Source organism: Peromyscus californicus, unplaced genomic scaffold, assembly GCF_007827085.1.
Source record: "Peromyscus californicus insignis strain IS unplaced genomic scaffold, ASM782708v3 Scaffold_17__1_contigs__length_78620276, whole genome shotgun sequence".
NCBI lineage: Eukaryota > Metazoa > Chordata > Mammalia > Rodentia > Cricetidae > Peromyscus > Peromyscus californicus.
Window position 1 is genome coordinate 24,760,822 of NW_026294469.1, and position 13,323 is coordinate 24,774,144.

The 13,323-nt window shown below is 39.1% G+C and overlaps 1 protein-coding gene across 1 annotated transcript in view; it reads left to right on the forward strand.

Annotated features, from left to right (window-relative positions):
- Ctnna1 (catenin alpha 1) overlaps positions 1–13,323 on the forward strand; it is a 139,117-nt gene that overhangs the window by 57,072 nt on the left and 68,722 nt on the right. The window contains exon 7 of the mRNA XM_052741872.1: positions 1,056–1,259. Coding sequence (XP_052597832.1) covers positions 1,056–1,259 — 204 coding nt within the window. The remainder of the gene's footprint in view (positions 1–1,055; positions 1,260–13,323) is intronic.

Below are 13,323 nucleotides of genomic sequence, written 5' to 3' on the forward strand. Positions count from 1 at the left end.
GTTATTTGTCTTTTCAAGGTACTAAGGACCATGTTTGCACTAAATTGAATAGTAGATTAGAAAACCCCATTTTTTTTTTTTAGGGTGACAATTTCTTCATTTGTAAGATGAGGGGGCTGTACTAAATAATCTCTACATTATAGTTCTGTGACAGTGTCACAGTCTGTGACCATTTCTTCACTGTTGTGGTCCAGAAGGTGTTGTGTCGTTTCCTCCCCAGGACTTGACAGTATTGGAGGTTCAATGCAGGGCCTTGCACATGCTTCGGCCAGTGCTCCACTGCTGAGCTACTTCTCCAGCCCTGTCTGCAACCTTGATCAGAGAAGTCCTCTGATAACCAAATCCAGCAAGAAAAACAGTCTAATAATTAACTGGAAGTGTTGCATGATCACTTTCAAAACTGAAGGTTCTTTGGAAGGAAAGAGAGAAATGTTTACTCTCTGAAAAATACCAAGCTTTTGGCAGGAAAAAAAATTGGCATTTAAGTTGAAATTATTAAGGACATACTCTATGAACAAAAGAAAAAATTAAAACCAAAATATTTGTGTAGACATTTATTGATGTGAAGGTCAGTTGTATTTAATGGGCGTGTGAATAATTGATCATAAGTTCATTATAAATGCATTTCTTCAGGAGCAAAAGTCAGTATTTTAATTGTTTAAAATTTTTTATGCTCAAGCAGTTCTGTCTTATAGCAGTTACAGACTGCACATAAAGAGAGTTCTTATTTTCCTTTTAATCATCATTTGATAATTTTAATAACCAATACTATGCAGGCTGACCTTTAGATGTTTAAGGAAACTAGTATGAACATGATACATTGCGTTTGCATTTGTGATATCATACTTTATTCAGGCCCTGTTTGGTTAATAGTGCCCTCTTTGAGAAGTGATTGCTGAATGGGTTGGCAACGTACATGGGGTGGCCTTTGTTATGAAGAACGAGTTTTAGGTGTTGGGATTACATCTTGATATTCCTGATCAATACTTCCCTTGCCTTTTGAATAACTGAGGGAATAGAAGTGAGTATTAATATCAGTAACACTTTCTCTGTAGAAACAAATCATTGTGGATCCCTTGAGCTTCAGCGAGGAGCGCTTTAGGCCTTCACTGGAGGAGCGTCTGGAAAGCATTATTAGTGGAGCTGCCCTGATGGCTGACTCATCCTGCACGCGTGATGACCGGCGTGAGCGCATTGTGGCAGAGTGTAACGCTGTCCGCCAGGCTCTACAGGACCTGCTCTCAGAGTACATGGGCAACGTGAGTGTCAGAACTTCTCTTTGAACTAAGATGTCTGAGGAATGTTTTATGACTGTTGGTGGCTTCTCAAAAAACATTCGTTCGTTCATTCATTCATTTATTCATTCATTCATTCACCTAGAATGATGTTTTTATCTACACGTGGCTGGAGAAATGGCTCAGTCTTTAAAGTCTTGCTATACAAGGGTGATGACTTGAATTCAGGTCCTTAGTACCTATGTAAAAAACTAGGTATGGTGGTTCTTGCCTATAATCCCAGATCTGGGAGGTAGAGGCAGGTGGATATCTGGGTCTTATTAGCCAGCCAGTCTAGCCAAATCTGTGAGCTCCCAGCTCAGGAAGAAACCTGTCTAAAAAAAGATAACCTGGAAAGCAACTGAGGAAGACACCAGAGGCTTCCACACACATGTGCACATCTATGCACCTGTACATCAGAAAGAAAGCAATGTTATAAAATTTGATGTTTGACTTTTTCAACTGTAGAAATACCGTAACTGTTGATTTTCTATCTTTATATGCCTTTCCTTCTCCTTCCCTTATACTTCTGCCACTCCAATTATTTAGTTCCAGCTTAAGATTACTGTTATTTAGACTGAATACCCAGTATTTTGCTGTTCTAAGGGAGGAATAAATAAATAAAAGTATCTTAAAGGATCGCCTGTGCTCCTGCTAAACAGACTGCCCCATGCTGACACTACTTTGCTTTGTATAAATAACAGTGGATCTGAGTCTTTGGCTGTGGTGTGCTGAGAATGAATGACCTCATCCTTGAGCACTTGATATAGTGAAGATGTTGTTACTGTGTACAATAGAGAACTGTTTCATTAACTATTAATACATTTTAATATTTTTCAAAGTAAAGTGTTTTAAAGGGAGAAGTGATGAAACAAATTAGTTATTCCTAGTGGTTTTATTTTTGTTTTACTTATTTAATGAACACTTTTACAAGTAAAGCTATTGGTCAATGGTCTTTTCTCATATGTTCTTTGCTACACATTTTGCTTTGTTCACTTACATGCCTTTATAAATGAAGGGGTAACGGTGAGCCATGATGCTGTTCCTCGTGTGAAGATGAGTGCTTTTCTGTTGTACCTAATTTAACCATGTTGTGAAGTTGGTGAAGCGTCATATTTTAAGTTGTTGCCATGCTTTGATTGTAGGTGGTCTGACTAAGAAAAAGGAGATTAGAAGTTGAGTTAGATAGTGGTTGGTAGTCACAGTGGAAATATGGGATGCGTTAAAAACATGCTGGTCTGTGCTTGAGCATAGAAATGTGAAAACGTATATAGGTTGAAGAATATCTGATAATGTAGGAATCATGAACCAGAGCATGCATGTGGATCGTCTGTTGTTTTGTGTAGTGCTGAAGGTCATGTAGAAGTGTCTAGTGCATTTGTGATTAGGAAACCACTTTGAATATACTCCAATAGAAGTACGGTAATATAGAGCTTTCTAAATAGTCTCCAAACAGCCCTTGAATTACGGGATTGCTCAGACTCTCCCCAGTCACTCTGGTCATGAGTAATCTGATTTCTCCCTTGGTTGTCGTGTAAGTAGTGTTACTTTCTCCTTATGCTGTGGATATAGGAAAATGTATGAACATTTTACTGAATATACACTCAGATTACAATGAAGCACTCTTAGGTGGGCACTAGGATAATACTTGATGTTTAGGCTAAAATTTAAGTATTGTAGTGGGGGTCATGAAAGAACTTTTCTTGAGATTCAGATTGGGAAATGATGTTTGGCTATTTCTTTTCCTCATCAGTTCATGTAACATGGAAAGGCTCAGTCTTGTCAAGAGTTAATAGAAAAGCCAGGAGTGATGGCCTACACACTCTACAGGCAGTTGAATCTCTGAGTTCCAGGCTAGCCAGTAATACATAGTGAGACCCTGTCTCAAAATTAATGGAATTAGCGTTGAAAAGAAGGCCCAGTTAAGTGTTGTTTGTTTTTGCTCTTTTGTGGGTGTGTGTGTTGGGGGGTGCTCACCACTCAGCTCTAAAATAAATCACACATGGAGGCCTATTCTTACTTATAAATGCCTGGCTTTAGCTTGGCTTATTTCTAGCCAGCTTTTCTTAACTTAAAATTATTCTATCTTTTGCCTCTGGGCTTTTCCTTTTCTATTCCAGTATACATTTCTTTGTTTCTTACTCCGTGGCTTACTGTGTAGCTGGGTGGTTGGCCCCAGATGTCCTCTTTTTTCTCTGGCTGCTGCATCTTTCCTCCTGGATTTTTCCTTCTATATATTCTCTCTGCCTGCCAGCCCCGCCTATCCTTTTTTCTGCCTCGGTATTGGCTCTTCAGATCTTTATTAGACCATCAGGTGTTTTAGACAGGCACAGTAACACAGCTTCACAGAGTTAAACAAATGCAACATAAACAAAAGTAACACCTTAAAATAATAATCTACAACGGTTAAGAGTGGTTAAGAGTGTTTCCTACTCTTCCAGAGGACCCAAGTTCAGTTTCCAGTACTTGTGGGCAGCTCACAGCCAACTGTAAGTCCAATCTGATGCCTTCTTATAGTCTTTGAAGGCATTGCACTCAAATCCACAAATCCACATACAGATACACAAATGTACACATAATTAAAAATAAAATAAAAGGTGAGGGTGAGGTGATGGCACATGCCTTTAATCCTGGCACTTGGGAGGAAGAGGTAGGTGGATCTCCATAAGTTCCAAGCCAGCCAGAGCTACATAGTGAGACCTTGCCTCAATAAAATCAAATGAAATCTTTTTTAAAATAAGGAATAAGTGTAGATAAGGAATTAATGTGGTGAAGAGAAAAGAGAAAGGCAGTGGAGCACATTGAAGAATGGAGAAGTGGCCCAAAGAATTATGAGCAACTGTCCATAGGCTTTGCTTATGAAACACCTGGAAATATTTCAAACCCCTAAGAACAATCATAATTTAACTGGCCAGTTTTATATTAACATATGTTATATACAGAGCAATGTCTTGAACATCATGTAAGAGGAGGTATGAGACTCTTGATTCATTTTGAAACAGACTGGTTCTCTACAAGGAGATAGTAAGAATGTCATTAATGGCACAGTAAACATTTTATAGGAATTGGGGCCTGGAGAAATGACTCATTGGTCAAGGGTGTGGGCTGCTCTTGTTGAGGACCCAGGTTTGATTCCCAGCACCCAGATATGGCTGATAACCATCAGTAACTCCAGTTTCAGATGATCTGAGGCCCTTGTCTGGCCTCTAGGGTCTCTGGCATACACATGACAAGCATGCAGGCAGACATCCATATAAATAAAAACAGTAAAAGAAAAAAAATGCTAAGTGCTTAATTAACACCAGCACTCTCCTAAGAAAATGTCATAGGAATTGCAAGGAGGTTGAGAGTTGTGCCATTCATGCATTATACAGTTAAAAGTACTTATGCTCTTGCAGAGGATGCAGGAGTTGTCCATCACCCCCTACCCCCATTTCTTTATTTTAAACTGGCTTGAATTTCTCCATTTCTCTCTTTGGCTTGCTGGGTCAGACAAAGCCGAGCCTGTGTCTTCAGTAGGACGTTGTTGATTGTGTTGATGGAATTTCCATGTTTCCCTCCATCTCTAGCTGAAGACAATTTTAAACTGTACCGTTACTTACTATCTCCTCAATGCTTGCAGTTTTGCACCTACTTGTATATATATACTGCCTTGAATTGTTACTTAATTGTGTTTCCTTTATTAATGTCATTTCTGAAACTTTTGGAAGCCTTCTGAACTATTAAAAAAAAACTCTTATGGTCTGTATAATGCTAGAAGAAGTACTCACTGAAAGGATGCTTAATGAATTCATGCTGACTTGGGAGAATGAGTAAAATGAATGGATATTCATAGTGCTAAGAATTTGCATGTGTGGAAAAAGAAAAAAAACCCCAATCTTACTCTTATAGACTGTGTGTGTGTATGTGTGTCTTCTTGAATGTCTTGTTATACAGGTAACATTTTTTTTGGCGAAAAAATTAAACCCAAGGACTCTGAAGTAGGTAATTAGTAAAAGTAATGTCTTAGGTCAGAATGAGGTCAAACTTAAATTAGGTGAATACCAAATTCTGCTTTAAAGGCTCTAAGGGCAAGGAGGCCAGCAGCCTGTTTGCATCGTAGTTTGAAGGGATGAAAAGTTAAGTAGTCTTGTCTTTATAGTTCACTCACTGTATAGGCTGCAAATGATAGATGCTGATGTAAAAGTAATACAGCTGACTCTCTTAACATGGAAATGCCACAGATGCACGACAGTGGAAGGGTTTAGAGTAGATCCTTGTGGTTTTACAAATGCCTGCTCAGTTCCATTAAAGTCAAACCTGCTGAATGTGGGTCAGCTTACTTTGCTTCTCATCTATCAGCCTAAAGTTGCACTGGGTATGGAGGATCTAGAGAAAAAAACCAGCTTTGGATGAGTGTCATAATCTTTGAGATTTCAAAATAAGTGCATTGAAACAATTAAGCCTGGTGTGGCCGTGCATGCTTTCATCAGTCTCAGCGCTCAGGAGACTGATCTGCAGGAGGACTGACTGAGTTTGAGGCCAGTCTAGGCTATATAGTAATAAAACCCTGTCTCAAAGGAAAAAAAAATTTTTAAACCTTAATACTTAGTTCTGTATATAAGCACAGAATACTTGCTTAAGTAGGATTTACAGTTTGCTGTCAGGTTAGTTTAACACAATGTTTAGGGCATAAAGGACACTCAGTGTTTGAAATGAAATCCATTTGATTTTATCTTCAGCAGTCTTACTCAACAGTGTGTGGTCATATATAACTGGAGTGAGGGCTTGTAAAATTGGTGAGAATAAGCTTTATTCTGTGGACATACATAGCTCTGGCTCTGTGCTTTGTCTTGTGTTAGCCATTTGTATAGCCAGAATACTTGAAATTTGACAGATGATCTATCTCTATCTGTCTATCTGTCTATCTGTCTATCAATCTATCTATCTATCTATCTATCTATCTATCTATCTATCTATCTATCTATCTATAGAGAGAGAGCTATAATGTCTGTATAAACTGAATACTAGATTTCAAAGACTTAGTATGCAAAAAGAATTTAAAATAGTTCATTGATTAGTATCAAAATAAGTAAAATCTTGTTTTATTTTGTGCTTTATTAAAAATGAGCATTAGAAAATTTAAAGGTATATGTAGTGTATGTTTCTGATTTGCATATTATTTCTGTTGGATAATTCTAATTGAATAACCAACCAGCTAAGGTGGGTGATTGTCCAGAATGGTACAGTAGTCCATGTATAATAGCCATTATACCTTGTATTTCCTTAAGCTTAGAACTTTAGTTTTAGGTTGCAGGTCTGTGTTAGGTCAAAGATGGTAAAGACATGTTTATTTGTATCTGTGTCTGCTTGCCTGCCTGCCTACCTGTCGGTCGGTCTGTCTTTCTCTCTTCTTCTTCCTTCTCTTTGTTTTAGTTAGTTTTACCATATGTTGCCCAAGCTGGCCTTAAAATTTAGGCATTCTTCCTGCCTTGGCCTCCTAGAGTACCGGAATTACAGATGTGAGCTACCACTGTGCCCAGTTAAGACGATGTTTCTTAAGGATACATTAAAACAAACAAGCAAAAACCCTCAAGATTTATTTACTTTATTGTACGAATGTTTTGTTTTCATGTATATCTGTACCATGTGTGTGCCTTGTGCCCTCAGGTCAGATGAAGACTTAGGGATCCCCCTGAACTAGAGTTAAGAATGGTTGTGATCCACCATGTAGGTGCTGGGAATTGAACTTCTGTAAGAACAAGTGCTCTTGACTACTTAAGCTGTCTGTTCAGCCCCTTAAGGGTACATTTTATCTTTGTTTTTAAATATTTTTGTTTTATTTTATATGTCTGAGTGTTGAGTCTGCATGTATTTCTTTGTACCCCCTATGTCCCTGGTACCGGTGGCAGTCAGGAAGAGGGCATCTGATCTCGTGGAACTGGAGTTAATGGCTGCTGTTAGCCACCGTGTGAGTGCTAGGAATTGATCCCAGGTCCTCTGTGATAGCTACAAGTCCTCTAAACTACCGAGCTCCAAACTCTATAGACTTTAGCTTTGTTTTTGTTTTAAAATGTGGTAATTGTAAGATCTCAAAAGAAGAACACAGTAACTGACCGTTTTTTTGAATTGAACTGGACATATACCGAGGAGACTTCATTATGCTAATATATCAGGCAGAACATTTTCATTTGGTTTGCTACTAGTTTGGTATGGAATGCATGACTGTAATGCAGTTAATATTCACTTTGCCTTATAGTAAGGGGATGCACTTAGTTTGGGTGTTAATCCCTTCTCCGTTTTGCAAATTTTTTCCTGGAATCACTCTCGGTCTGCCCCCCACTCCTACCCCGTGTGTGTGTGTGTGTGTGTGTGTGTGTGTGTGTGTGTGTGTGTGTGTGTTTGTGTGTGTGTGTGTTCCTAACTAAATACATAAGTACAACTCGCTCAGTCTGTATAATGTTACTTGTATGTATGTTTTCAGGGCTGACCATTTAGTATGGGATAACCAACTGGTGTCTCTTTCCTAGGTGGTTTTCTCCAGGTCTCAGAGTTCCTTAGTTGCCTGTAGTTCTTTGTGTGGGTGAAGCCTTGTGGGCTTTCCCCATCTAGTTTAGCATGGTTTTGTTCAGCTCATGTTTAGGCAGTCATGTTGGTGAGACTTTATGGTGTAGCTTGCTTCTGACATTCCTAGGAGACACAATTCCACAGCAAACTTCCTATTCCTCTGGCTCTTACAATCTTTCTAACCCCTGTTCTGCGATGAATCTCTAGCCTTAGGTGTGGGAATTGTATTATAGATGTATCCTTTGGGTCTGGCTCATGTTCTTTCTCATTCATTTGGGTCCAAGGTAGCTTTAGCTTTTGGCAAAGCTGTCATATATTTCTAATAATTTCTTTAAAGTCATGTGATTGTTTGAATTTAACAAATTTGTGGTTTGGGGAGGCTACCTATTTATTTTATCCATAATGCCTTTATATGACAAGTATCTGAAACTAAAAGCTTGCTGGCTATTGTGTTTCACACTTACTATTCTATAACCCTGAAGAGAGAAACAGGAAGCTCACAAGTTTGAGGCTCACTTGGGCGACCTAGTAAGTTCAGACCAGCCTGGGCTCCACAGTGAATCCTAGTCACAGCACACAAATACGCATCGTACAGATAATATGCATACGTGACTGATAACTTTCTATACTAATTTCTTTTGTTCATTCATCTAAAAATCTTGCTTTTGAATAGTGAGGTGTTTTAGAGGGCTTAAGATAGTAGTACTCAATAAGATTATGGTTTATTTTATTTTGTTAAGCAGAGCTTGATGTAGGAAATGATGGCCTTGAACCTTGAACTTCTGATCCTCCTGCTTTTACTTTCCGAGTACTCTTAAAGGATGATTAGGCTGGGATCAATAGTTCTTGTCAGTGCTCAAGCCAGCCATGGTGTGTGTGTGTGTGTGTGTGTGTGTGTGTGTGTGTGTTCTTTCTGATTTAGGGTGGCGTGTCCCTCCCCCAGTCCCCAAAATGCAGTTGTTTAGAATTGCATGTCTCGATGCTTTATGACAGGCAGTTTCAGTTCCCCTGTGAACACTGCTTCTAAATTGTCCTTCCCCAGGACAGACAGACAGCCTTGTTTTTCAGGATGTTTCCAACCCTGACTTCAGGCCTTCTATTCAAAATTGCCTTCTTGGTTGACACATCTTTGTCATAATACAAAATTAGAAGAACAAATGTTTGCAGAGTATAATATTTTTCTACTCTTGAGTGCATGTCCTCATTTTCTTGAGGTGGGATGTCTATAGTCACCTGTGATAGTTGCTAATTAGTACTACCTGCTAATCACTAGATAGCTTGTTTATTTGAAAGTGGAACACTTGGCATATTGAACCAAAGAATGACTGTTTCTTTGGTCATTCTCAAAAAATGGCTGTAAGGCCTTTTCAGAATGGGATGACCTGGAAGCTCACAAGGAAGATGTTTTCTTTAAGTTTGCTTCACGCTAAAGTAACATCTGACCAGTAAGTTGTCTTGCAAATTTTATTTTCAGATGTGTTGGAACAATCAGCCTGCTGTGTGGTTTTATAGTTTTACATATTCTAACTTCTAGTTTTGTGATTATTGCAGTTCCTGTTAGTCTGTGAAGTAGAATGCAGTGTGTCATCACATGCGATGGCTTCTTTGCTAATTACTCTTTAAAGTTAACTCTGAATTCATGGTTGGAGTTACTTTTCCCTGCATTGAGTCACGTTTAATCTCAGAACTTGAGAGGCAGAGGCAGGTGGCTCTCTTAGTTTGAGGCCAACTTGGTCTATATAGCAAGTACCAGGCTATACTGGAGTGGGAAGTGCGGAGGAAAAATGCCATATTGTTGGTGAAAAATTGGACATGTAAGCTGAAATAAACTCTTTCTTCCCCAGGGTGCTTTTGGTCATGCTGTTTTATCACAGAAAACCTGACTAGGATATGTTTGGGAAATCCCATTATGGAAAGTTAAGAAAATGATGTTGCTCATCATTATTGTGGTGGGCTGTCATTGTATTAGATGTTTGAGGATGCTGTTCTTGCCATCATTTTCTTCCTGCAACCACCAGCAGTTTTTATTTTACTCCTCACTTGGTGGACTTGCTAGTACCTGTGATGTTTCAGCTAATTCTCCTGGGATCTGTGTGCACATAGTAGGGTGATGTTTCAGCTAATTCTCCTGGGATCTGTGTGCACATAGCAGGATGATGTTTCAGGGAGCAGTGGACACCAAAGGGGAAGAGATGAGCACAGTGAGGTGACGAGAGGCCGTGGGGAGCAGCAGTGTGAATGAGAAAGATAGCAAGTGTCGTTATGTCTCTCCCCCCCTTCCCTGTAGCCAAGGCTGACAGCATGCCTCCTCATCTTCTTTCTCTACCTCCCAAGTGCGCAGACCACAGGCCATGTGCTGCCATGCTGCATTGTCACATCCAGCCTTAGTCATGTTTTTAAAGATCTACTGTCTGTGCCAAGAGGCGTGGATTTATTTGACTGTAATAATTTGTGGTCTTCATTTTCATTATGGTTTACTAGATTTTAAATGAAATTTAATAAATGATAGTGATGGGGTAAAAGTTATTTTGGGTAGCTTGTGCCTTATGAATTTTTTTTATTGAGAAGTTCTCACAATTTTAGGTGCTTTAAGCATTTAGGGGTGGGGAATATTATGGAGGTGTTGGGGATTGAACCGAAAATCTCCACTCATGCTAGGCAAGCACATTGCCCCTGAACTACATCCCAGACCCATTGCTTTTCTTTTCAACGTGATTTTAGAGTCTTTGCTTTGGTTATTATTAAAAAGTAACACTCTTAGAGGGAGCCTTATTTGATAGCAAGTATCCCATCTACAACTGTACTCATATTTGATTTCATTTCCCCATTTTGGAGCTCATTTTGGGGTACAAAATAAGAGTGAAGAACTCTGGCTTAAAACAGATAATATTAGTACAACAGAGGCAGTAAAGCACATTGCCATTCTAAGCACTGGAGCAAGTACTCAACTGTTGACATTAAGAAAGATACCCACAGAGTCAGAGGGTTGGTACTGGGAGGAGAGTGAAGAGGAGAGTAGTAGTGAAGTAGTGAAGAGGAGATAGAATCAGGAGATCTCATGATTTAGTTAGCAAGTAACAGCAGCTATTTGGATTGTTGGGAATTAAAACTATTTTACAAGCAAAACTGGCTAGCAGTCCCTTTTCTCATGCCAGTGAGTAGCTCACCAACAACATCGAGAGACTTTAGAAAATCTCTGTGGGGTTGTTTTCTTTTCCCCTTTCTTTAATTTGCCTCTCTACAGAAGGTAAGACTGACACAGTCTAATGAAAAAAAGATTGTAGAGAGAGAGGTGTTTTGATCGTCATTGTTACTATATTACAAAATTGTAGATTGCCAGCTTTCTTCTGGGGAGATTTAGTCTTTAATGCATTTTTCTGAGGTCCAAGAAAATGAACTGCAGAAGTAGAAATGAAGGAAACAATTTCATTTATCCTCTAGACAGTGACACATTAAGGACTAATGACTGCCAAAAGGAAATGTCAAATACTAAGCTAGTCAACTTTTTTGGGCAGCCAAGAATCCGGTGAATCCACAGTTTTAGTGTGTGTGTGTGTGTGTGTGTGTGTGTGTGTATTTTAATGTGGGTGAGGAAGAGAATGTCTAACATTCCTTTTTTTTTGGGTTTTTTTTTTTGGTTTTTTGAGACAGGGTTTCTGTGTGTAGTTTTGGTGCCTTCCTAGATCTCGCTTTGTAGACCAGGCTGGCCTCGAACTCACAGAGGCCAGGCTCTGCCTCCCAGTGCTGGGATTAAAGGCGTGTGCCACCACCGCCCGTCCAAGAATGTCTAACATTCTTTAAGGTCCTGTTTAGATCACTACAATTGGACTTGGAGCCTGTTTTTACTTTTCTAAATGCAAGAAAGGCACACAAAACAGAATAAAGGTGGTTGTGGGGCTTTGTGGATGAATAAGAGAGCTTTGTGGATAAGAAGCAAGCCAAGAGGACCGGACTGGAGTCTTAGAATCTGTGTAAAAGTTAAGCATGACTGTGTTGTGCCTGCAATCTCAGCATTAGAATGTGGAGACAAGTGGATCCTGGGAACTTGCTGGCCAGCCAGTTTAATTGAAATGGTGAACTTTAGATTCAGTGAGAGACCCTGCCTCAAAAAAAGTAAGGTGGAGAACGAAGGAAGAAAGTAATTATCTGACTCCCTTCTCTTGCTCCCAAATACACACATACAGGTACCCACATCTCCATCCCATGCATACATTCACACACTTACACTCACGCACACACACACTCATGCATGCATGCATAGGAATATTAATAAAAAATCTAAAAGTAGATATTTGGACCAGGCATGGTTAATCTGATCACTTGAGAGGCTGAGGCAGGCAGATCTCTGTGAGTTTGATGCCAGCCTGGTTTACACATTCTGCTCCAGGACAGCCAGGGCTACATAAATGAGACTCTTGTGTCTGCCCCCTCTCCCACCAAAGGTAGGTATTGTGTAGATCTTTTTGGATAGGCAACATTTTAAACTTATTTATGGATTTCAATGTGTTTTTATTTAGTTGTTGGTAGATCTGAAGAAATGGTTTGTTTATATGTATGAAAACCATGTTCAAATATTATATGAAAAAAAGTACCATCAAAGCTGAAAGTGATGGCCATGCCTTTATTTAGTCCCAGCACTCAGGAGGCAGAGGCAGGCAGAGCTCTGTGAGTTTGAGTCCCGTCTAGTGTGACATTTTCTATAGGAATTCATGCAGTTTGTCTATCCTGTATGAAGGAGAGAATTTTTTTTCTATTCTGAATATTACCCAAATCTGTTACAGACAAAATTATATGGGTAGTGTTTAAAGCCTGCATTGTGTTCAAAATTGGTCTACCTTTGTTTTGAATACAATAATAGCCTACAGTTTTTGGTAGCTATACAAATTATGCAAATGTTGAGTACTTTTAAAAGTTGCTGAATCAAAAATTGTTCCTATCAGGGCAAAAATAGTTCAAGATGGCTCAGCAGGTAAAGGTGCCTGCTGCTAAGCCTAAAGACCTGGTTTTGTCTCCAGAACCAGGAGAGAACAAACTCCCACAAGTTGTCTTCTGACCTTCACACCCACACTCTGGCATGAGCATGCCCTACACAGATCTATACACTAAAAAGTAAATAAATACGAAAAAATAGTTCGTGAACGGAGAAATCAGAAGTCTGGCTGACTGATTTTCATTTAAATTTTGTCTCCTTTGTGAAAGAGTGGTGGATTTGTAAAATGCAAATTGTTTGCCTTTAGAGTATTTTATTAAAAATTATGATTTTGTGTATGGGCATATGTGTGCCTATGTCTGCATGCATGTAGAGGTTAGAGGTCAACTCTGTAGCATTGGTTTTCTTTTTGTAGGTTCCAGGAATTGAATTCAAGTTTCTAGGATTGTATACCACCTGCTTTTACCTGTTGAGCTATCAATTAGACCCAGTTGCCATACTTTTAAATGTTAGGTTCTAAATAGAAAATTGTGTATATATTCACCTAGAATTTGACTGTGTAAAAAATTCTGA